General features: G+C 53.9%; 2 protein-coding genes across 2 annotated transcripts in view; one reads left to right on the forward strand and one right to left on the reverse strand.

Moving 5' to 3' along the window:
• Window positions 1–22,755, reverse strand: part of UBE4A (ubiquitination factor E4A) — a 626,538-nt gene that overhangs the window by 418,087 nt on the left and 185,696 nt on the right. The window lies entirely within an intron of this gene.
• Window positions 9,697–22,755, forward strand: part of DSCAML1 (DS cell adhesion molecule like 1) — a 241,203-nt gene continuing 228,144 nt past the window's right edge. Inside the window, 1 exon segment of the mRNA XM_049778199.1 lies at window positions 9,697–9,840. Coding sequence (XP_049634156.1) covers window positions 9,795–9,840 — 46 coding nt within the window. The 5' untranslated portion in view covers window positions 9,697–9,794.

Here is a 22,755-nt window from a genome sequence, read left to right on the forward strand (position 1 = left end):
CATGGCTTTGGACCCACTCAGGCCCCCTGACACCAGCAACAAGTGGCCTGTGGAGGACTTATGGGAAAATTCTGAGTGTAGATGGTCCTCTCTGCACAATGCTATAGACACATGTGTGAGTGTGAGTTCATACACAGATGTCCTCTCTGAACATGTGAGGAGTGTGTGTGGATTTATCTCTGCCTCATGCAAGCATATGCATGTACGTGTGTGCCGTCATGTTTATATGTCTGTCACTTATGTCTATGTACTTGCTGAGTATGTAAACACTCAGACGTACACAGATGTGCCCAGCACTCACGTCGTGTGAATGTCTCTACACAGATGTGTGCATGGGGCTCAAGGTGTTGCTCTGGGGAGCACAGAACAGGTGGTGCCCCCTGCATTCAGAGGTCCCCCTTGCATTAACCCCCTAAGAATATGCTACGGGTAGTTTTTAGAGGTTGAATGGACACAGCTGGGACAGGGAGTGAGGCCCAACAAGCCCAGTGTAGGGTGAAGGTCTGAGCTGCAGTACACATCCCGCACCACTAGATACCAGTAGATACCAGGTTTCCTGGTGGCTTCTGCTGGGGAGTTCACGAACGGCCTACCGGAGATAAGGCCGAGCCTGTTTGCCCAGGGCAGTGTCTGCATTCTCAGAGTGCTCTGTCCAGGCAGTGTGGACTGGACAGCAGGCTGGAAAGACAGCAGAGAAAAAGGTCCCCACCCAGCTCACTCCACACCACCTGAAATTTCTGGGCACCTCTTTAGGCGTCACCTGCTGGCCGTGATCAGTACTGCGTCCACGTCTATTCAACAGCAGGGCAAACTGGTGTTGGGCCGCCCAGCCTCTGGCCAGCCTGACCTTTGTGATTCCACTTTACAGTGGAGGACAGAGAAGAGCTATCCAGCCTCAAGGGGTACACACAGTGGAACCGAATCCAGGGAACTCTAGCCTCATCTTGTGCAGCTGGTTCTTCCCCGGGGCAGGGAGGGAGCTGTCCCCACCATCAGAGAGAGGCCATCAGCCTAGAATCAGAGCTGGGGTCAGGGATGTGGCCTCTGGATGCAGGCAGCAACCCCATCAGGAGGCTGACCATCTCCTCTTGTTGGTCCTCTCCGGAGGCACTAGACTGATGGCAGGGGTTGCTGTTACAGTGAAACACACCAACAGATCAGGGTCAGATGGGGGATGTTTGGCTAGCTGTGAGTGAACCCAGGTTGTCTCAGCAGTGAGTCACCTCTATGCCTCAAGGCAAGGTTTTGTAGGTCCGGGAGCAGCCAGGCCAAAGGCAACTGAGTGCATGGACGCTATTGGGGTCAGAGAGACTTGGGGAAGTGTCCGTGAGGACTGGGCTCACCTTTCTAGGCCACACTTGTGCCTGCAGGTAAACCAGATCCACTTCCTTTTTGCTGGGAAGTAGGGTTGGGCTGGGAGCTGGGAGCATGGGAAGAAAGTTGAGTTTCTGAATTGACTATTGTCACCATGAGAAGCCAGGCACCCTTCCTGGCTCTCCACTCTGCTCTTCTGAGATGTCGAGGTGACCCGAAAACCAGTCCCCCACTGGGGGAGAGGGAGGTGGAGACGCAGATCTCACTACCTGAGCTCCAGCCATGCATAAGGGGTGTAAGGTGGGATGGGGGTCTGACAAGCTGCTAGTTGGACAGAGGAGGGTCCCTGGCTTGAAGTCATGCTTCATAAGATGGGTGTGAGGGCAAGTGTGTCCATCTTGGGGGTTGACTTTGAGGGTGATCAGTTGGTATCTGTAGGGCTGCATAGAGTGTGCCCAAGGCAAGGCCCGTCATTATAACAGTCGTCAGCAGGGGGAGACTGTGGCTGATTCAGACAAATTATTGGCCACTGAGTGGGCTCTGGGGTGGTCTCTGATGAGTTGTCCAGTGCTCTAGTGTGAGGCCCTCGATGGGGTCCCTGGCCCCCTTACAGCTAGGCTTCCTGGAGCCGCAAGGAATATTCTCTGAACACCTGCTGTGTCCCTTTCTCCCACTGTCTCATGACTCCAGCACTCAGCCGCCCTCCCCTGCCTGAGCTTCCTTTGCTCATGACCTCTTGGCTCTGAGAGGTTTCCATGAGACCTTGGAAGTTTTAGGTCCCACCATCACCAACCAGCACTGTGGGTGTCTACTGAACCACTCCCTTTTCCCTGAGCTCAGCAGTGCACAGACCTCTAGGACCATGGACAGAAGATGGGACAGGCCTACCGGCTGGTCTGTCCCTTGGCTCTGTGATCGGAGCTGCTGTCGGCCACCATTGGACAATGTCCATTCTGTTGGCCCATGGTGGCTACTCCAGCCTTTTGCTTTCTCTCACTCTCCCTCTGCACTTTCTGCTGAGCTCCCCAACCCTAGGCAGGGCTCCACATGGAAGTTTCTAGAAAAGTTCCAGGCATGGGGCAGGGCATAAAGGTGCCGAAAGAGCTGTTGACCTTGGGTAGAGTGTGGGCAGTGGAAGGATGCAGTGTTGGGCTAGGGTAGTGGTTGGCAACCTTTTTTTTTCAACTGAGCCAAATCTCGCCAAAACCACGATTGAAATTTATTTTGAGAGCCACACATGGCGCGCACTGACTCTAGGAGCAGAGTCCTGATTCCTGGAGCAGCTGTCCGGCACACAGAAGAGCCAAATTAAAAGTGTAAAGAGCCACATGTGGCTCGAAAGCCGCAGGCTGCCGACCACTAGGGGAAGGACTTAGAGCCCAGAGCCCTGTGCAGGGTAGAAGAGTCCATGATTCGTGGTTCTGGTGTTTCCATTGGTGATTCTGTGGCAGCTCAGTTTCCCCCATGATCTGTTTCCTTCCCATGAACCATTTGGTACCAGATTATGCCAAATTGTGATAGTTAGTGCCAGCCTTCACCAGACAGTGCCAGTCTATAAATCACTGCCAACCTGTGCCAGCTGCTGCAGACAGTGCCATCCTGTGCCAGTCTGTACCAGCCCAACCAGCGATAGCCCACACCAGTCTATGTCCATCTGTTCCATTCAGTATCAGATAGTTCCAACACATGCCAGGCAGTGCCAGCCTTTCCAAAATTGCCAATTCATACAAATTATACAAACCTTCGCCAGGCATTGCAAGCCTGCGCTTGTCTGTGCCAACTTGTGCTTGTTTATGACAGCTAGTGACAACTCATGTCAACCTTACCAGGTGTGCCAATCCATGCTATTATGCTAGTGCCATCATGTATGTGTCAAACCATCTCTGGATATGCCAACCAGTGCCAGCCAGTGCCATGCAGCTACAGTCTGCCAGACAGTAGCATTATGCCAAACTTTGCCAGACAGTTTCTGTCTTACCACTCCATGCCAATCATGACATGCCAGCTTATGACAACCAGTGAGGAATTTGCTAATATTCTACTTGTTCCAAGCCATCCCAGCCTTGCCAGGATGTGCCAACTCCAAATGTGTCAGCCTGCTCCAAACAACACCAATCAGTGCCAATCCATTCCTGGCAGCTCTAGCCTTGCCAGAAAATACCAATTCATGACAACTCTGCCAGACACTGCCAACCTTATAGCCTTTGCCATCCAGTGCCAAACTGTATCAGTACCACCCATGCCAAGCAGTGCCAACTTATACCAAATATGTGTCAGACAAATCTGGCCTGTGCCAAACTATGTCTACCTGTGCTAGGCAGTGCCCAGTGATGCCAACTGCTGCCAACAACATGTGCTAGGCAGTGCCAGTCTATACCATCCCTTGCCAGTCTATGCTGGTCTATGCCAGTCTACATCGCCTGGCATGAGAGTCTAGCCCAGGGGCAGCTAGTGCCCTTTACCCAAGCAGTAGTTCTCCCAGCATTGCCTACTTGCCTCTGGGATCCAGTGCCCCTCCTGCGCAATCTGTACCATGTCACTCAGGAAGAACCTGTGTGGTTGTCACCAGCAAACACAAACCCTGGAGGAGAGGAAGAAAGGACAGTTCTTTGGGGTGGGGGTCCCGGGATGGGGCTGTTCAGTCCCCAGCTGGAGTAGTGGGATTAGGTCTGGTGTGAAGAGATGGGACTCCAGTTGACTTTGTCTAGACAGGGCCCCGAGAGGGCAAAGGGTCTGGAAACCAGGTTAGAAAGAGGCCAGTGGAGCTAAGCTCTAGCGTGGATACAGGGAGAGCAGGAAGAGGATAGTGAGGAGAGTAGAGTGGGCAGTGGGGAGCAAGAATGGGCTTGTCCTGGAGTCCCAGCAGGAGAACTCAGCTGTCCCTTCTCTGGGCAGTGCCACCTTGGTGGAAGGGGACGGTGCATCTCATAGACACGTGACTGAGGTTGGGGGGCTGAGCTGGCTTCCATCCCAGGGATCCTGTTGTTTGAGAGCTGGCAGCCAAGGCCTGTGCCTCCCCAGAGATGTCAAGTGTCTGAGTCAAGGTCACAGCCGAGGTGTAAGCAGGGCCATTGCCCAAGCAAGGGACACTGCCCTGAAGATAGGGGGACATGACAGGAAGGCCTTTGTGACTGGGTCCCAGAAAACCAGGTGGCAGGCCAGCATGACCAACACCATGAGACCTGAGGGTGCAGTCTAAAACACAGCTCTGCATGTGGGAGCCCCAGTTCCATCCCCAGCACTGCATGATTCCCAGAGACCTGCCCAGAATGGCCTGCCTCCCAATTAAATAAATAAATAAATGAAATACAAATATACAAACCAAAAGCTAGCCCACGCAGAGGCTTTCCAGGGAGAACATGTTGGCAGGTGATTTGAAGAGCACCTTCATAGAGAGTGTTTCCTGAGGCAGAAGTGGAGTGACCGGGGGAGCCCCACAGCAGTGGCCCTTGTGGTTTGTCCCTTTTCTCTCTGAATCACCTCCATTGTCGGAGATTAGGGGACCCTGTTTCAGTGTCTCAAGCCCTTGGGATTGACATCTCAACTGGATGCAGAGCAATGAGCAGAAACTTGGGAGAAACTGGGGACAGAAACCATTCTGGGGTCATCATCGAAACAGCAGCACCCTGAGACCAGAATATATGGGGGAAAGCCTCAGGGCCCTTGCATTTTGTCCCAGGGAGCTCGAGTGAGACCTAGAGGTCTGGGGTTCAGGAATCTCAGTGGGAGTGCGGTGGGGAGGGGTTGGATACACTCATGGTCCTTTTGGAGTCACTGTGCATTGCTGGGATTAGCCTGGTTCCTGGAAGAGGCTAGTCTCAGATGTGTGTGCACAGGCCTGGGCAGAACTTGGTTTGGCTCAAGAGTTACTCCTGCCTCTGTATTCAAGGGTACCTCCTGGCAGTGCTCGGGGCCATGTGGGGTTCTGGGGATTGGACCAGGGCCAGTCCCATAAAGGCAGGTGCCCTGCCTGCTATGTTCTGGCTTGCCTCTGTGACACCTTGACCTTGGTATCTGTGCTCTACATTCTGGGTTTTTGCCCTTGTGCCAGGATGGGATAGGCCAGCACTGGGCCTGGTTGTGCTCACCTGGCAGTGATGATCATTCAAGTATAGCTCTCTTCATTTCTGGTGAGGAAACTGAGGCCCCGAGAGGAGAAATGTGATCCCAGATCACAAGGGCGGCCGGAGGCAGTAGAAAGATTAGAACTCAGCCCAGGGTGTTTTCTACAACATGAAAATCAATGAGGATTTGGCCAAAAAGGGAGAAAAGGGCAGGGGAAAGTTTGAATGTTTGTTCTCGGATCGATGAGTAGGTGCTAAGAAGGTCAATCCCGAATTAGTGCCCTGACCCGGCCGCTGACCTGCTCTAGTATCGATTCTGTTCTGAAAACCCCCACTTTCCAAGGCGTATTTTGGAGCATTTCAGAGTCCATATGAAGGCTTGGCTGAAACCATTCCAGGCCTTTGTTTCTGAAGCACAGTATACAACATATATAAGCTGTTGTTTATGCTCGACAATAAAAGGCATCTGTTGTTGCTCCTCATGGCTCTGGTTCTAATGTAAAGTGGCAAAATAATACCCTAAAATATCCGTGATTAGCCTGGATCAGAGAGGGGTCATCAGGCCGTGCGTCTAGCTCGCTCCACTCACCCTGGCACGTACCACACAAAGGCACACACACCGAGAGACATCACACTGTACACACAAATTTATACACCCACATATACAGATACATATATGCACATGGGTCACACCCAGACGTACAAACACACACCCCTACACACTGACATTTACACAGATATATTCCTACACACAAATACACGCACTCTATACAACACATCTCAACACACTCATACACAGACATAGCATACGCCCCATGCAAAGCACAAATAGAACACACACCTCATGCATATGTCACACCACATATGTACCACACATAATGCTTACACGCCTCGCACACACCATATCACACACACAAATGTTCAGCTACAACAAACTGTTGAAATGAGTCCCCATTCTTCATGATGGCAATCTCTGCTACATAAAATCCCACCAAGCACCGGCCTCATTAGAGGTGCAGATTGGGGGTGTCCCACTCGCTCTTTGGACTCTGGGTGTTGCCTGGAAGTGCTTCCCTGTATATGTGAACATTTGCCAGCTCACTCTGGAATGAGTGTGGGGTGTGGGAAATCACCCCTTTGTCAAAGTCCATGTCTGAAAAGCCCCTTCCAGAAGTCAGTGATGGAGCTCCATTCTTCCCCACAGGGGGGGTCCCTTTTAGGATTCTTGCTGATTTGCCTGAAGTCAGCACCTCTTGACCCACTCCCCACTCAGGTTCAGAGAGGACTGAGCCCTATGTCTGGGAGGAAGTCACTGGGGAAGACCAGCATGGGAGGACAGCTGCTCCCCTCCCTCCTCTGACTCTGGCCCAGAATCCCTGCTCCTGCCTTTAAGATGGGGCAGAGTCTGCATCCAGTCTGCCCATCCACCACCTCAAGCACCCCTGCCTGTGGCTGCTGAGCACCCAGACGCACAGGTTGGTGCAGGTTCTGCTGGCTGCTATAGGGGAACCCCAAGCTTACCCTCCTTCCCTGTCCACCCCCCACTTCCCAGACCTCCCAGGGACAGCCTAACTATGCCAGGATGTAGAGAGACCCACATCTTCAAGATCCTCCATCCATCCTGCGCTCAGCACTCCGGTTCTCAGGGGTCCTGTGGTTTGAGCTGTGTGAAAGTGGGACCCGGGGAGAAAGACCCCCCCTCTCCATACAGTATGCAGGCTCCAACAGCTGTGCAGACACCCCAGTCTCCTGGAGCCTGCTGTCCACCCCCTTGCAGACAGCAGCCCTCCATGCTGTCTGAGCAATTTATTTTAGGCACCGTCTGACCAGGTGCTTCGGGTCAAGGGGCTTAGTTTTAAATAACGGGCTTCTCTGGTCTCCTCTGTGGGTGGGAGAAGACTAATGGCAGGGAGAGGGGGGACAGCTCCCAGAGCCAGGAAGGGACCTGGGACTCATTTCCCTGGCTTTCTGTTCCCTGTTCACGAAACATCCAGGAAAGAGGCAGCTGTGAGTACAACTTCCCTTCTGGAGGTGACCATGGAAGCCTAAGCTCTCTAATCAAGAAGCCTGGGTTCTTGTCTTTTTTTTTTTTTTTTTTCAGTGCTCAGAGCTTACTCCTGGCTCTGTGCTCAGGGATCATTCCCGAAGTAGTCCAGGAACCATATGGGATTCCAAGGATCAAACTTGGGTCAGTTGTGTGTAAGGCCAGCACCCTTCCCGATGTGCTGTCCTAAGGCATGGGCCCCTGGGTGCTAATCTCGGTGTGATGCCAACTGAGTGACCTCGACCAGACTGATTCCCCAGGCTCTCATCTCTGCACCCCGACTTCTATAGGGAAAGAAAGTGTGAGGGATTCACACAGGCCTTCATAGATTGTCTGCGACAGGGCCCTTTCTGAGCCCCAGAGAGTTTAGTGCTGAGCACTCAGGATGTCAAAGAATATTCTACATATATATGGAGGGGCAGCAAGGAAAGCAGGGTCTGACACACACATTCAATGTGTTTGTGTGTGTATTTATGTGTATGGATTGCTTTAGGTTCACACCCAACTGTGTTCAGAGCTCAATCCTGGTTCTGTGCTCAGAAATCACTCCCAGTGTTGCTCGGGAGACCATATGTGGTGGTTGGAATTGGGATTGGACCAGGGTCAGTTTTAGGCAAGTAAAGCCCTATAACTCCTATGCTCTCTCTCTCCAGGGACTGGTTTGTCTTTCTTCTCACCCTGCTCCTGATTCCCAGACTCCAGAGAGAGAGAGAGAGAGAGAGAGAGAGAGAGAGAGAGAGAGAGAGAGAGAGAGAGAGAGAGAGAGTTCCAGTAAAACTGAGTGTTGACTGCAGAAGAACAAATGGACAAGAGCTATTTTGTGAGGTGTGTGCAATTGGGTTCTGGTTCATGTGGACCTTCAAGACTCCATGTTGAACCAATTTGATCCCTTCCCTATAGATGGAGTGAGCTCATGGACACAGCCAAGTCAGGTTCCTAGGAGATGGGGACATATGGGGGACCAGGGTGGGTGCCAGGGAATGAGTGCTGCCATGTGGCCACGCCCACCGGTGGCTCACATGCCAATATGGCCTAATTACCACAAGTGGCAGTGTCAGTATCAAGGTGATAATGGGCATAGAATGTCTGGGATGATGGAAAGTTCCAAAAATGAGAGTGTGAGGCCTGTACAAGGTTGACCTGGTTGGAAAAGTCAGAAGCATTGGTATGGGATCATGTTCATATGTCTGTGTGGGCTTTTCTAAAGTTTGGCACAAAGTTAAAGACCAGGGCCTCTCTTTTACCACCTCTAGGGCTGAGGAGGGGTTCTCACTGCAGGCCTTTTCTCTGCCAATTGGGGGACCCCCAGCCAGGGGCCTCCTGTACCTCTTTTCTGGCCCTTTGGGGCGCTTTATTCAGGAATGGCCATACAGGAATCTCTAGTTGCATCTACCTCGTCATCAGGGCCCAGCTCGGCTGTGCTTGGTTCCCAGTTCCCAGCCCAGCTTGCACACGGGTCACACTGCAGTGGGCAGAAAGCCATGGCCCACTCACCTGTATGTACCAGCTGCATGTAGGCAGGTGCAGGGCCATGCACCTTTGTGCCTGGTGGGGAAGTGGGGAGGTAGAGGAGGAAGTGGCATCCACTGTAGCTCTGTTGGCACTAGTGCCGCAGAGTGGCCCAAATGATCACACACACACACTGGGTGGGACTGAATTGTACGGATGGGGTGATGTGAATATGTGTGTGTATGTGTGACCTTAGCTGGATCTCTCCGTCGGGCAGGCTTGGAGAAGTAATTAGGGGGTGCCCAGAAGCTGAAAAAGTCAGGGAGACATATTAGAGTAAAGGTCTCTTACTCTGGCTTTGCCTCTGAGCCTCTTACTTCCCTACCCAACCACGAGGTAAACTGAGTCTGAAAGAGTTGGGAAGCTTTGGTCACTCCGCATGGGTGACCGGGCCAGGATAGGGGTGTCCTTGACCTGTGGGCATGAAGGGAACCCCAGTGTGTGTGTGTGTGTGTGTGTGTGTGTGTGTGTGTGTGTGTGTGTGTGTGTGTGTGTGTGTGCGTGCCAAGGAATACCCTCCCACCCCCATCTTCACCACCACCACCACCTGCCTCTCCCACAGCCTCGGGAGTCCTCCGGCTCGGGCCTCGCCCCATCCCTGCGGCTGGGCGAGGGGGCTCCCCTCGCGCGCGGGCGCTGGGCACCGGGGTGCGCGGGGGGCGGGGAGAGCGGCCGCCTAGCCCAGCCCCGCGGATGACAGGAGCCGGGGAGCCGGAGGGAGGAGCCGCGCGCGGCGGCGGAGCGCTGGGGTGAGGAGCTGAGAGCGCGGGGCTCCGAGTGCGGGCGGCTGGAGCGCTGAGCGCGGAGAGGCTGCCGCTCGCCGGCCACTCACCACCTCCCCGGAGCAAAGGGCCTCTTATGGCATGTGGCTGGTAACTTTCCTCCTGCTCCTGGAGTCTTTGCAAAAAGGTGAGCCCCGCACCGCCCGCACCGCCCCGCACCGCACAGGGGTTCCCGGGGTGCGCAGGGTGGGCGAGGGCTGGGGGAGCGATCCCGCAGCCCCCCAGTTCGGCTCGGGCACCGGGGGTTTGGAGAGGCATCCAGGGAACACCCAGGTATGAGTTCGCCCCGGGCCGCCCCTCCTGGTACGCGTTTGGGGGCGCGCCACGCGGGGTGGTGGCGGGGTGCAAGCCCTGGGCATCCCGGTGCGCTCGGCTGCGGGGACCCCCACGGTTCTGCCCTGGACCCCTCCTCTCCCAGCCCTCCGCCCCATCATGACACCCTTGGGGGTTGCTGGGAACCTACCCGGGTGGCTTCGGACCAGGAGGGCGCATCTGGGAGTGCCCGCGCGCATTCGGGGCCTCGGATGCCCAGCTCCGTGCGCTCCGCAGCTCCGCGCCCCTCGGCCGCCCCGGGCCACCCGGAGATCTGGGGGCTGTGGGAGTGGGGTCCTGGCTTCTAGGGTCCCCGAAGAGCAAGTTTGTTCTCCGAAGGCGGAGGTCGCCTGCCCCCCAGCCCCGCTTCGCCCCTTCCCGCGCGGAGCCAGCCAGCCCCAAGGCGCACGGTCCGGTTCCTCCTGGGCTGGGCTGGGCTGGGGCGCAGGATCGACTGGGCATAGGGATAAGCCTCCGCTTTGTGGGGGGCGTGTCCGGCTCCCCCGGAGAGCCAGCATTGCTAAGGGGTGGGTCCAGCTGTCCGGCAAGCCCGGACCTGCTGCTGCGGGGCGTTCCACCGGATCTCCGGATCCCCCGGGGTCAGAGGCGCTGGCTGGGACGGTGCTGGCCGCTGGCAGGGGACAGACGTTTTGGGCGGTCCGCGGGCACCGTCGCGGGCTCAGGCCCGTGCCCAGGCGCTCCGGGCCGGGCCGTGGCCAGGGACTGCCCCCAGTGGCCAACTCCGCGCCCTGCGCCGCGGGCACACACGCCAGGGCTCCAGCCGAGAACTTTTCTCCTCTCCTCTGCCCTGCTCGGTGGCCTGGACAAGCGGCCACACTTGACCCTTAAGGGAAAAGGGAAGGGTGGTTTCACAGAGGGTGGGCTCCCTGCTTCCTGTGAAATGCACCCGTTGTCCTTTGTAGGGGCGACCCTAGGAGTGGGATGTGCCAGTCGCTTGGACACCGGATCTGGGGCACAGCAGGGGGGAAGGCGGGGATGTATGTCCCTGTATTTTATTTGTCACCATCGCCCCTGTCAGAGCCAGACCCAGGCCTGAGATACCCCTGGGTATACCCCTGAGACCACCAGGGCTACGGGTCAGAGGTGGCCTCTGGGATTCAGACGAAGTAGAGTTTCCCAAATGCAGTAGGGCCCACCCGGTGATGCTCTGAGGCTAGTCTAGGTTGGATAACCCACCCATCACCCATCCCCTGGACCCTTTCATCTCACTTTGAAGTCACTAGAAGCCTGCCTTGGGCCCACCCCCAAGCCCCCAATACACACCCCTAGTCTCCTCTCTCCAGGCCCGCTCTGCCTCCCTCCACCCCCACAGGCTGGCTGGCTCACAGCTTTAATTACATTAATATTAAAAATACATAAGGTGAAGAGAGGCAGAGCTCTCTCTCTCTCTCTCTCTCTCTCTCTCTCTCTCTCTCTCTCTCTCTCTCTCTCTCTCTCTCTCTCCCTCTCCCATAGCCCCCCCCCCCAGCTCCCATTTTCATTTTGTCAGGTGAGAAAGCACAGGCCCAAGTGGCTGGCATGTTCCAGTCCAGCTTTGTCCTCAGGCTCCCCCCTCACCCCTTCTCCCTGCTCCCTCTTTCCGAGCCTCTTGCAGAAAACCTGGTTCTCCCTGGAGCCCAGGTCCTGGGTGATTACCTGAGAACAGTCCTTCCCCCCTGCGTCCTCCGCACCCCCCCCACATTAATAAATGAAACCCAGGCTATTGGGCATTAATAAATGAAGCCCAGGCTATTTGATCCGGCAAGAGCAGATGGGGCGGGGGTGGACAAAGACCCAGAAGGCCCCAGGACAGCCAAGGAACCAAATCCTTTCCAACTCCACAAGGAAGTTGCCACCGGCCTTGGACATGTGGGGGGCCAGGTGGGAGCCAGGTGAGCACCCCACAGAGGCCTGACCGCAGCTCAGGATAGCCCTGCCCCTAAGCCACTCGGGCATCTGTGCCCGGCGCCAGGGCAGCCGCCAGACAGCCCTGCTTTCCCTTTGTGCCTTAATTGGGTCTCAGGTGCCAGGTTGATCCCCGGGGCCGGTTCTGATTGGGGTGGCATCAGGGTGTTGGGAGGGGGGAAGGGAACATGGGGCCCCTGGGAAGATGGGGTTCAGGCAGGGAAGATGGGGTTCGGGAAAGGCAGAGAAGATGGGGTTTGGATAATGTTCTCCATTGCCAGTCACCCCCGCGGCACCAGAGAAAATGTAGATGTGAATGTTCGAGCCAGTTCCAGAAAACAATATCCTCTTGCAATAATTTGTCCGTCCATCTGTGAGGATGGGGAGGAGGCAGCGGAGAGGGAGGGAAGAAAACAAGAGGAGATGGAGCGTCCCCTGGATGGAATTAAGCAGTTATTGAATGTGTTTTAAGCTTCTGTTATTTTCATTCCTCATGAAATACCCTTTTTTTTTTTTTATTAAGCCAGAGCTCAGGCCGATGCCCCAGAACCAAACTGCGAAGGTGTTTTAATAATCGGTTATCAGGTCTCCAATAACTGCTTTATTATTGCCCAAACCTACCCGGGCTCAGGCCGCCCCGTTTGCCTGGCGAAGCTCCTGGTTCCCGCCAGCGTGCCAGCATCTGTGTTGCCCGCATTTGCATTTTTACTGTGCAAAAGAACAAGCTTCCCCGGCACTAAAATTCCTGTTTTCTAAAAGCCAAAATAATGGGTTGCATTGATTTTTCCATTTCCACCCCAGCTTCTCTGATTGGGGTGGGGGGGCCTCATGCATCTTCCCTCTCGAGAAGACCAAATTAAAAGCCCTTCGTCGAGCCATTAAGAAAATCTCTAACACTCTGTTTCGTGCCTAATTAAAAAGGGGGGTGGCACGAAGAGAGAGGGGGAGGAATGTGGTTTTTTTTTTAAAAAAAAAAAAATCTCGAAATGGCAAACAGAACGGAGGGAGGGCAGAGCACCTCAGAGAGGAAAGAAGGACCAGGGTGGGGTAGGTGGGGACCAGGCCCGGGGTGCGAAGGGAACAGGGGAATCACGAAACAGCCCGATAAGCCTTCCGCTTCTTGTTTCTGGGCATCAAAGTCAGCCGCCTCTAATATATCTCTGCAGTAGAATGGGGAGCTCGATTAGGAACAAAAAGCAAGTAAGCAGTTGACCCAAAGGCACTGCTTAAGTTGAGCCAGGTCCCTAGGGGACCGGAGGGAAAGGCTGCTGCTCCTTTGCGAGGGCTTCAGGCGGGAGATGGACAAGCCGGTGGCCGGTGGTGGTGGTGGTGGGGTTGTCTTGGGCCCCTGATGCTTTGCTAAGAAAGCAGAGCCCCCAGGCTGGTAGGTGACACCCCTGACACACCCTGACACAGGAACAGGGGATACTCCGGGTACAATGTGAATGTGGCCTTTGCTGAAGGGTGCACACACAACACCCCCAACTCTCCACTCGGTGCTCTGTATCTTCAGGAATTTCATCCTGTGAGTTGCGAAGGTTCCCTGTGTGGCCGGAAGAATGATTCTATCCCAGGATGAGTGGCAGGAAGGGTGGTGGTTCTGAAAGGTTTCTGGGGAGGAGGAGAGAGAGTGGTGCAGGGAGTCCCTTGTCCCCATCTATCCACCCCACCCCCCGGGTGTTCTTGGGGGGGAGTCCTGTTTCCCAGGGCTCCTGAAGCTGTCAGGAGATGTGCCCCCTAGCTCCTGAGATGCTTTCTCTAGCCCCTAGATGCCAGCCGGCACCCAGGTGTCTGAATAGGGTGTGCTGCAGGCAGCCGAGATGGCAGGGTGCCAGGAACCCAAGGGCAGACCCTAGATTTGCATTGGATTTGCATACAGATTTGCATGTTCACCCAGCCCGGCCCAGCGCCCCGCCCTCTCTGAGCAGGATCCTGAACACTGTTTTACAAGCATCCAAGCCGTGGCTTTTTCCTGCCTGGAATGGGGTTACTGCAAGATTGGGGAGAAGGACTGGTGTTTTCCTGTGGGTTTGTGTGACCACACCCAGTGGTTCAGGTCTGAGGCAGGGTACTGGGGCCTCGTCTGAGGGTGCTTGGGGAGCCCCACAATGCTGGGCATCCATCCTAGGGGGGCCTCACTTCTGCTGAGCATGCGCACTGCCATTTGGACTACATTGCTGGCCCTTTTGCTAGCTGTGTGTGGTGTTCAGTGGTCTTATATAGTCTCTAGTAGGGAGAGGGAGGGACACCCAAAGGGAGACCCAGCCTAGGTGCAGTGTTCCTCTTGTGCTGCAGGAAGGAAAGGAGAAGAAAGGGTGGATCAGTCACTGGACGTTGGGGGCCCATTACAGAGTCCCAGAAGGCACCTCTAGATGGTGGGAACTGGGCTTAAGAGGCAGAGAGGCAGCTGAATGGAGATGTCACCCTCCTGTTTGACAGCACCCCACTTAGAAGGAGGGCACTGTTGCTGTGTGGCATAGGGGGAGAATCCCCATTGTGAGGGCCTAATTTGTGAAGTTTGGGGTTCTGGGGAGGGCATGGGAAGACAAGTGCCAGGGCTCAGATGGAGGAATGGGAGGAAACATGGAGTGAGTCTCGAGCCCATAATTCTGAGCTTACAAATCTGGGTTGTTCCTCCCTCATTGCCTGGGGGATTACCATGGGATATGGTTTTCGGGGTGTTTTTGGTCTGTATATGCAGAATCTCAGCCCCATGGTGGCAGGTACAGCTCTAGAGGGGTTTCCCACATTTCTGGAAGACTCACAGGGTGTGGCTTGCAGCCACAGTGGCACCCACTCTCACTCCCTTTAACCAGAACATTCCAGATGTTGGTGTGATGAAGCCAAACATGCCACAGCAGCAATTCTTATCAGTTCTGCTCCCTCTCTCTGAAACTGAGATGCTACTTGGGGCTGTTACGTGTCATGGCCACCTCCTTGGAAATGAGCAGCTTAGACAGAAGGAGTAGAAGTGGCCTCACAAGCTGGTCTCAGTCAACCCCAGGCCTGTTCTCTCCTTCCTGCAGTGCTCTCTCCGTCTTCTCCTGCCCAGACCCCCAAAAGGAAGACGGGGTCTTGCCCTGTATTGCATGCTAAAGGGGCTGCGGTCAGAGCCAAGTGTACTTGGTCTTTGTGGCCATCAGGAAGACTGAAAAGTGGCCAGGGTAGGTGACACCACTGCTTCCCTCTGCCCCTTAGCTACAGAGTATGCAGGGGACCCAATCTCATGTGTTCTCAGGATGTCCTCCCATGTGTCCCCAGCACTACCCTGGCCAGGGACCCCAAATCTGAAGGGGATCCCACTGTGGTCTCTGCCTACCCAAAGAGCAGAGGTGGGCTAGAATATGTCATCCCTGACCCAGCCCATGACCTTGGGGGTCCATCCAGGAGGGTGGTGGGCTGTGAGTACAGTGCAGATGTTTGCTTGGGGCAGAGACAAACATGAGCCTAGGATGCCCTCGGCTGTCCAACAGCTGCTCCCTTGACATTCAGCCCTTCTGTCTCCTCATGCCCTTGATGGGTTCCAAGGTCACTATTGTGGTATCGAACCGTTATTCCATTATCCGTGTGAGTTGTGTAGCATTAAATCCTGTGTGTGTGAGAGTGTGTTAGAACGAGCTTTGTTTTCAGCCCTAGACATGAAGTCTCAGCCTGTTCCAGCAGACAAGTGACCTAGGAATTCTTGGTCTCTCTGAAACGGTACAGAACTTTGTTCTGTTGTCCCAGCAAGGAGGATGAGGAGTCGAGGCTTGGTGGGCAGAGAGCTGGGCAACCCTGTGTTGACTGTGCTTGTGTATGTGAATGTCAAGGGTGTGTGTGTGTATGTGAGGGGGTCCTACCTCATCACCAGTCAGCCACAAGGACCCTCTCTGCACCTCTGAGCCCCAAGACAGGAAGCAATTGAGATGACACAGCACAGTTATGCTAGTGGCTGTGCTCCAGAGCCCCATGTCCATGTGAGTAGGGCAGAATGGCAAGATTGGGGGCTCTGAGATGTTGGTTTACTTCATTGGCCTCTGGCTGAACCCTCAGAGACTCTCTGCAGGGGACTAATCTTTGAAGAGAGGAGCAGTTACACACACACACACACACACACACATACACACACACAAACGCACACGCACACACACACACGCGCTTGCTTATCTTGAGCTAGAGGCTAGAAATGAGGGTCACAGGGTACCCTCGCAGAGCCCAGGGGTTTTGCCATGGGGGTGACCATCACAATTAAAGTCTTTCCCCTTCACACCAATGCCCATTCTCTGCAACTTCTTGTGGGCAGGCCTGACTCCCAGTCACCTCGCATGTCTACAGCATCCTTCCCTACTGTTGGCCAAGCCCTGCTCAGCTGGACATTGGAACCTGCTCCTCTTGTCCAGGCCTCCCAGATCCAGTGGACCACTGTTCCCTTGTGAGCCAGGCCCTGCTCCTGCTCACTCCTGCAACCCTATTTCCTCTGGTCCCTGGCACACCTCAGACCTGGTTTTCTTCAGCCTCCATTGTTGGGGTTCAGGCTCTGGAAATGGAAAGAGCCGGGGAGCTAGTGCTGTGGTGTGGTGCCTGCCTGGCAGGGCGTGTGTGTGTGTGTGTGTGTGTGTGTGTGTGTGTGTGTGTGTGTGTGTGTGTGTGTGTGTGTATGTGTGTGTATGCCCCTTCTGCCTCACTTGGCCTCACTCTCCATCTGGAAGTGGAGGAACTATAAAATAATCTCTTCAATCTCTTAAGCATTAACAGGCTCAATCTAGGATCCCTAGGGGGACACCTGGGCTGTCTGAGCTGACTCCCCACAAAGGGCCTCCTGCCACTGTCGGGGACCCACTCTGACAGGCTCCATCTGGAAGGGACTGGGAGACCCAGGGTCTGTGGTAGCTGCTGCTCCTGGAGCTGGTGGTCTTTCTCAGCTCTCAGAGGCACTCATGGCTGGTTCTAGGAGCTATGAATCTGGGCTAAGGTAAAAAATAAAGCATATATATATATATATATATATATATATATATATATATTATTTGGGGGACAGGGTTTACTATTATTTATCTTATTAATATTTTATTTATTTGTATAATTCTGTATTTATTTATGGTTTTGGGGTCACATCTGATGGCACTCAGGGGTTACTCCTGGCTCCACACTCAGATATCATTTCTGGCAGGCTATTGAGGGGGTGCATATGGGATACCGGATATCAAACCTAGGTCAGCTCTGTGCAAGTCAAATGTTCTCCACTTTGTTATCGCGCCAGCCCCTTAGGGTTTACTCTTGACTCTGCACTCAGGAATCACTCCTGGTGATGCTCCAGGGACCATATAGGTTGTTGGGGATTGAACTTGGGTCAGCCACATGCAAATCAAGTGCCCTTCCTACTGTACTATTGCCTTGGCTCCAGTGTAATAAGAATTAAAAAAAAATCCCATCCTTTAAACCCTCTCCATGTTTCTACCAGATAAGGGAGATGCAGGTGGGTCTTGGACCACATCTTTTGGGTATCAGGAATGTAGGTACCACTTGGTCCCTCCCCCCACAACCAGACCAGGGTGCTGCTTGACTTTCAGTTTCATCAGCAAGGCTGCCCTGTCCATCACCTGGGTATGGTTCACGGTCACTTCTGCCTTCACTGCCTCACACCACATCCTTTGCATCTTCTCATACTCTCCCCCTTGAAATAGAATAATTCCGGTTTTCTTTCCATTCCTGCCATTTCTTGGGCTCCCAGGTCAGGCAGTGCAGAATCTTCCTCCTCCTCGAACCCTGTCTACCAGGGTCAGTTCATGGGCTGATGGGGTCTTGTGAGGAAGGCTTGCAGAGCAATGGGGCTCCACCCCCAGAACTGAGGCAGACACAGTGGCAGCTGGGGGTTGAGGTGTGGCTTGAGCCTTGCATAGGGGCCCCTTTTGGGGAAACTAATGCTTCTCCCCTGAATGTAAATGGGCTTTTCCTGAAGGGTGGCGCCACCTGCCCTGGCACCTTTCTCCACCCACTTTTCCATCTGCTGAATGAGAACTAGCAGAAGGGCAGGAGGGATAAGCTGGCCTGTGAACCACTTGGAAGGGACATGCAGTGAGGTCCCCAGTACTGCACATTAGCCTGACATCTTTCTAGGACCCTATCTTGTAGAGAGGTGGGGGCAGGCAGTGAGGCTCTTTCTGTGGTGCTTATAGGGTGTGGATTTGGGCACTGGCTGATGGCCAGGGTGCCAAGATGCAGAAGGGCAAGGTGGTTGGTGCTCAGGCCCTGCCAGCCAAGTCTGAGGGGTGCAAGAAGAGTGGGGGCACCCACTTTACAGTGGGAACTTCAACCTCTGGCCTCTGGCCAAGAACTTGAGGAATTGGCTTCAAAAGGACCATGCCTCAGACAAGTCATCTGAGGGCTGGAGAGAGCACATGGGTCATACCCAGAGTGTGCCCAATCCTGAGTGACCTCTTGCAGTTCCTTCAGTCCCTGGACACTGCCAGGGTGGCCCTGGTGGTGCCCAGACCCTGGCATTAAATTGCTGACTCAGTTGGCTGAGTCAACTGGGTCAGCAGTTGGCCTGCCTAGAGCGGACCCCAAACCCCCTGAGAGTTACTCCCTAAGTAACCTCCCAAATAAAATAAAAAATTAGGGTTGGAGATATAGTACAGTGATGGAGCACTTGTCTTGCACTCAGCTGACCCAGGTTCAATCCTTGGCATTTGATAGTATCCTGATCATCGCCAGGAATGATCCCTGAGTACAGAGCCAAGTCAGCCCTGAGCACCACCAGGAGCGGTTCCAAACCCAAAATAAATGAGTGAAATAAACAAGCTGTTCAGGTGGATCTTTGGGGAATGGTGGGTTTGGGCCATACTTGGAGCACTCGAGAGCTATTCCTGGCTCTCTGCTCAGGGTTCACTTTTGGGGACTGTAAGTAGTGCTGGGGGGGCAAACAATGGTTGACTGTGTGCAAGCCAGTGTCTTAACCCTCTACTATCTTGAGGCCCCCATCTAGGTGATATTGGGGGGGTATAGGTTGGGTAGCACATGGCAGTGCTCAGGGATTATTCCTGACATTGCTCAGGAGACCATATGGGATGCTGGGGATTTAATCTGGATGGACCAAGTGCAAGGCAAGTGCCCTACCTGCTGTGCTATCTCAGCAGGTCCTTATCCTGCTGATTTTATCCAGGGTCATATCTGAAAATTCCCATCAGAAGTTGTCATTGGTTATTATTACTGTGCTTGAGAAGCAAAGATTTGTGACGGACCTGACCTATTTCCCCCACAAATATTTACTATTTGCCTGCTACAGGGAGAATACTAACAACCACAAATACTTAGCTGAGTGCCATGGATTATCAAGCCCCAGAAACTGTCCTAGGTATTAAGCCATCCAGTCTATGAAGCTTCATGACAATATGGTTGCCTCCAATGGACAGGGAAACTGAGGCACAGAAGCCACTGAGGATCTAAGTGGCAGAGGGAGAATTCAACCAGGAGATCAGGGGCGTTTGTGTCTGAGTGTTTTCTCCCTGTGCTTGGTGCAGGGGATGGAGCAGGGACCCTGCTCCTTGTAGATGCACCCCCTGACCCCTGTCCTGCACTGTCTGTGGAGGCACCCCAATGGGGCTTTTGGTGGACGGAACGTTCCAGGACGCAGAATTGCAGTGAGTAAGCAGAGAAACTATTGAAGGAGAAAATTTTTGTCTCAGTGCTCACAGGCAGGTGACGGCTGTTCCCCTCGGGTGTCATTTACAGTGATTGTTGCTGAGGATAACATGGGGTTTATTCACGGCCCCTGAGAGGGAGCCTTGCTCCAGCCAGACACCCCTATTCCCAGCCAGCAGGAGGGACACCGTGCATCGTGTCCTCCTCATTGTGTCTCATACATGGAGTCCAAGAGAGAGGTTGGGTCCAGCAGAGACCCTAAAGGGGTCAGTCCACGTGCCTGGGGCAATTTGGGGTTTAAAAATATCTCCCCTCGATATTTCCATGCATGTAATCATCCAGAAATTTGAAGCCTGTTTTATGAAATGGCATCAGGGTGGTGCTTGTCCCCCCTACCCCATAAGCAGCCTCGGAGATGACCTGGGTTTAAGTCTCTGCATCTGTCACATCTGCCCAAGTCCATTACGTCCATTTCTATAAAAAAAAATCCCTCCCTTCCCCCCACTCTGACCCCAGCTGGCTGTGTGACAGAGGCGGCATTGCTTTTTTTTATGTGTCCCCCCCCCCACCTCTCAGCTGACTTGTCTGGAGGGGGAAAGCTTGGATCATGGGCTGGAATTTAAAGACAACACCAGGGTCCTGGCCCCCAGCACTGGTTTCTTACACTGGCTGGTAGCACTTCCAGCAGCTATGGAGGAGCCTGGTGAGACTTTGAGCAGGTAAATCTCCAGGCCCCTCTGTGCCAGCTGCCAGCTGTGCTCCTCTAAAGGGGCCTGTGGTCCTCCCCACAGCTTCCTTCCTCTCCAGGAGATGAGATTAGAGACGGCCCCATCCTCATATCTCTACATTTTCTTTTATTGTTCTTTTGGAGCCACACTTGATGGTACTCAGGGGTTACTCCTGACTCTGCTCTCAGAAATTTCTCCTGGTAGGTTCAGAGGACCATAGGGTTGCTGGGGATCAAACCCAGGTTGGTCGCATGCAAGGCAAACATCCTACCCACTGTTCTATTTGGGTGTATGGTCCCCAGACACCCAAATTTTCTCTTAAAGGTCCAAAAGCAGCGTCCAGAGTCCCACTTGTCAGGTGCTGGGCTGGTCCTTATACAGCTCCTTTCTCTGGAGAAGACAGTGCTGTGAGCCAGGTCAGGAGGCTTCAAGCTGGACCAGGAGTGAGTTGTGCCCATCTGTTCATCTGTCAGAAGCTCACCACTTGCTTTTGCAAGTTTGCAAACTCTCCCAGAGCCTTTTCTCTGGTGTCTGGGTCACTGCTGGTGCTTCCTCCTGAACTTGGGCCTCACAGGCCTCACTCAGTACTGCTTCGGACTGTACTGGCCTTTTCCTGCCTCTGCTGCCTTTGGGGCTCTGGATGCTGGGTATAGGGGTCTTCTAGCCCCACAGACATTTATGCCCAGGATCTACTGAGCTCTTGATACTTGGTAAATGCTTCCCAGAGGCCCCAAACTCTCTTGGATCAGGCATGCAAGGTCCTGGGGATAAGCACGTGGAGGAATCAGCTGAGAGGAAGGGAGTAGATGAGGAGCAGTCTGCAGGCTGCTGGGGTGGGGGCCAGTGAACAGGGTTCTCAGCAGTGGCCTGAGATGGCCCAGGGCCTTTGGGGAGTACAGAATAACTGCCCTGTCTCTCTGACTCACACTTCCTCATTCTTGGGGCCCAAGGATTGCTCCTTCCCTGATAAGAACTGGGCAGCCTTGGGGAGCAGGCGAGAGAACAATCCTTCCCCTCCACAAATGAGACATCCAGGGCCAGGGATATGTGGGGAGGGCATTCGAGTTTGACCCCCAGAATCCCATATGGTTCCTGGAGCACCACCAGATTCTTAAGTGTTGGGTCAGGAGTGAGTTCTGAGCACAGCTGGGTTTGCACTTATCCCCCCCACCCCCCCCCCAAAAAAAAAAAAACCAAAACCCAAAACTGAAAGCCAAATGAGTTTATCTAGGTTCAAAGAGATTGTGTGGTTTTCTTGAGCTCATACAGCAAGCCAGGGCTGAAGTCTTAAAAGGGAGATAATCCAGAAGGGCCTTGTCTTGGACCCTGGGACCCTCTGAGCACCCCAAGCTTGACAAGGCTAAAGGGGGAGCACCACCATAAAGACTGCCAGATCCCAGGATCATGAACTGTCCACCCACCCTGTCCCCTCTATTGAGAGTCGTTCTCAGTAACCACATACCTCACTCTTGGCACATATCAGAGATTGGAACTACTTGGGTGCCTCAGTTTCCCTTTTGTGGATGGGTACGCTCCTTCTTGTCTGCAGGCAGGGCACAGCAAACTTAACGTTTATTTAAGGGCCCTGGTGAGCCTGTTGACAGGTGCCTTGCGATGGTAACGTATGAACCCGACATAAGTGCAAAACGCTATTGTCTTACACCTGAGGCAATGTTTCGTGATGGCGATGCACTGTCAGAGCCGCAACTGAAATGAATGGCCTGTCTACTGCCCCCCCTGCTCCCCCAGACTCAGAAGACAGCCGTTCCCATGTGGGGAAAGAGAAAGATGAGGCTACTTATCGTTGGCCATAAATCTGCCGTCTCATCAGCCTGGACAGGTGGCCGGAGTATCCCGGTCAATTCATCAATGAAATCTTCCCCACTTGGTGTGGCTGAGCCCCCCATGTCCTTGGCTTTGGCAGGACCGCTGGACAACAGTTGTCACGGAGGTCTCGGTGTTCTGGGCACAAGGCCATGTGTCCTGGGGAAGGAGCTTTCTTAGCAGGCAGGAAAGGGAAGAAGAGCCTGGGAGTGAGCTGGGGGAAGGAGTTGGAGAATGAGGCCCAGCCTGGAAAGACCCACTTCTGGAACTTGACAGATATTGTTGGGCTCCTGTAAAGGAATCTCTCCGTTGGGACTCTGAGGCCAGACCACTGTTTTCCCCAGCTGCTGTGTGACTATGGGGACGTTTGTTCCCTTTGCTCCCTTCATTTTTCTATGAGGAAGATGAGGCTAATTATAGCACAAGTCTCTGGGTGTCCTGAGGGTGAGTCCTGGTCTCTCAGGTTGACCCATGGGGGAGTGGGGGGGCAGTGGTCACTACTGTCTTAGCTGCCCACTCACCACATCCTCCATGTCTTCTTGCACTAACCCTTGAAATAAGACAATTCCCAGATTTCTCTTCATTCCAGTCCTATCTCGAGCTTCCTGGTCCATCCATCAGGCAGTGCAGAATCTTTCTCTTACTTGATATGT

The sequence above is a fragment of the Suncus etruscus genome, chromosome 8, assembly GCF_024139225.1.
Source record: "Suncus etruscus isolate mSunEtr1 chromosome 8, mSunEtr1.pri.cur, whole genome shotgun sequence".
Taxonomy (NCBI): Eukaryota; Metazoa; Chordata; class Mammalia; order Eulipotyphla; family Soricidae; genus Suncus; species Suncus etruscus.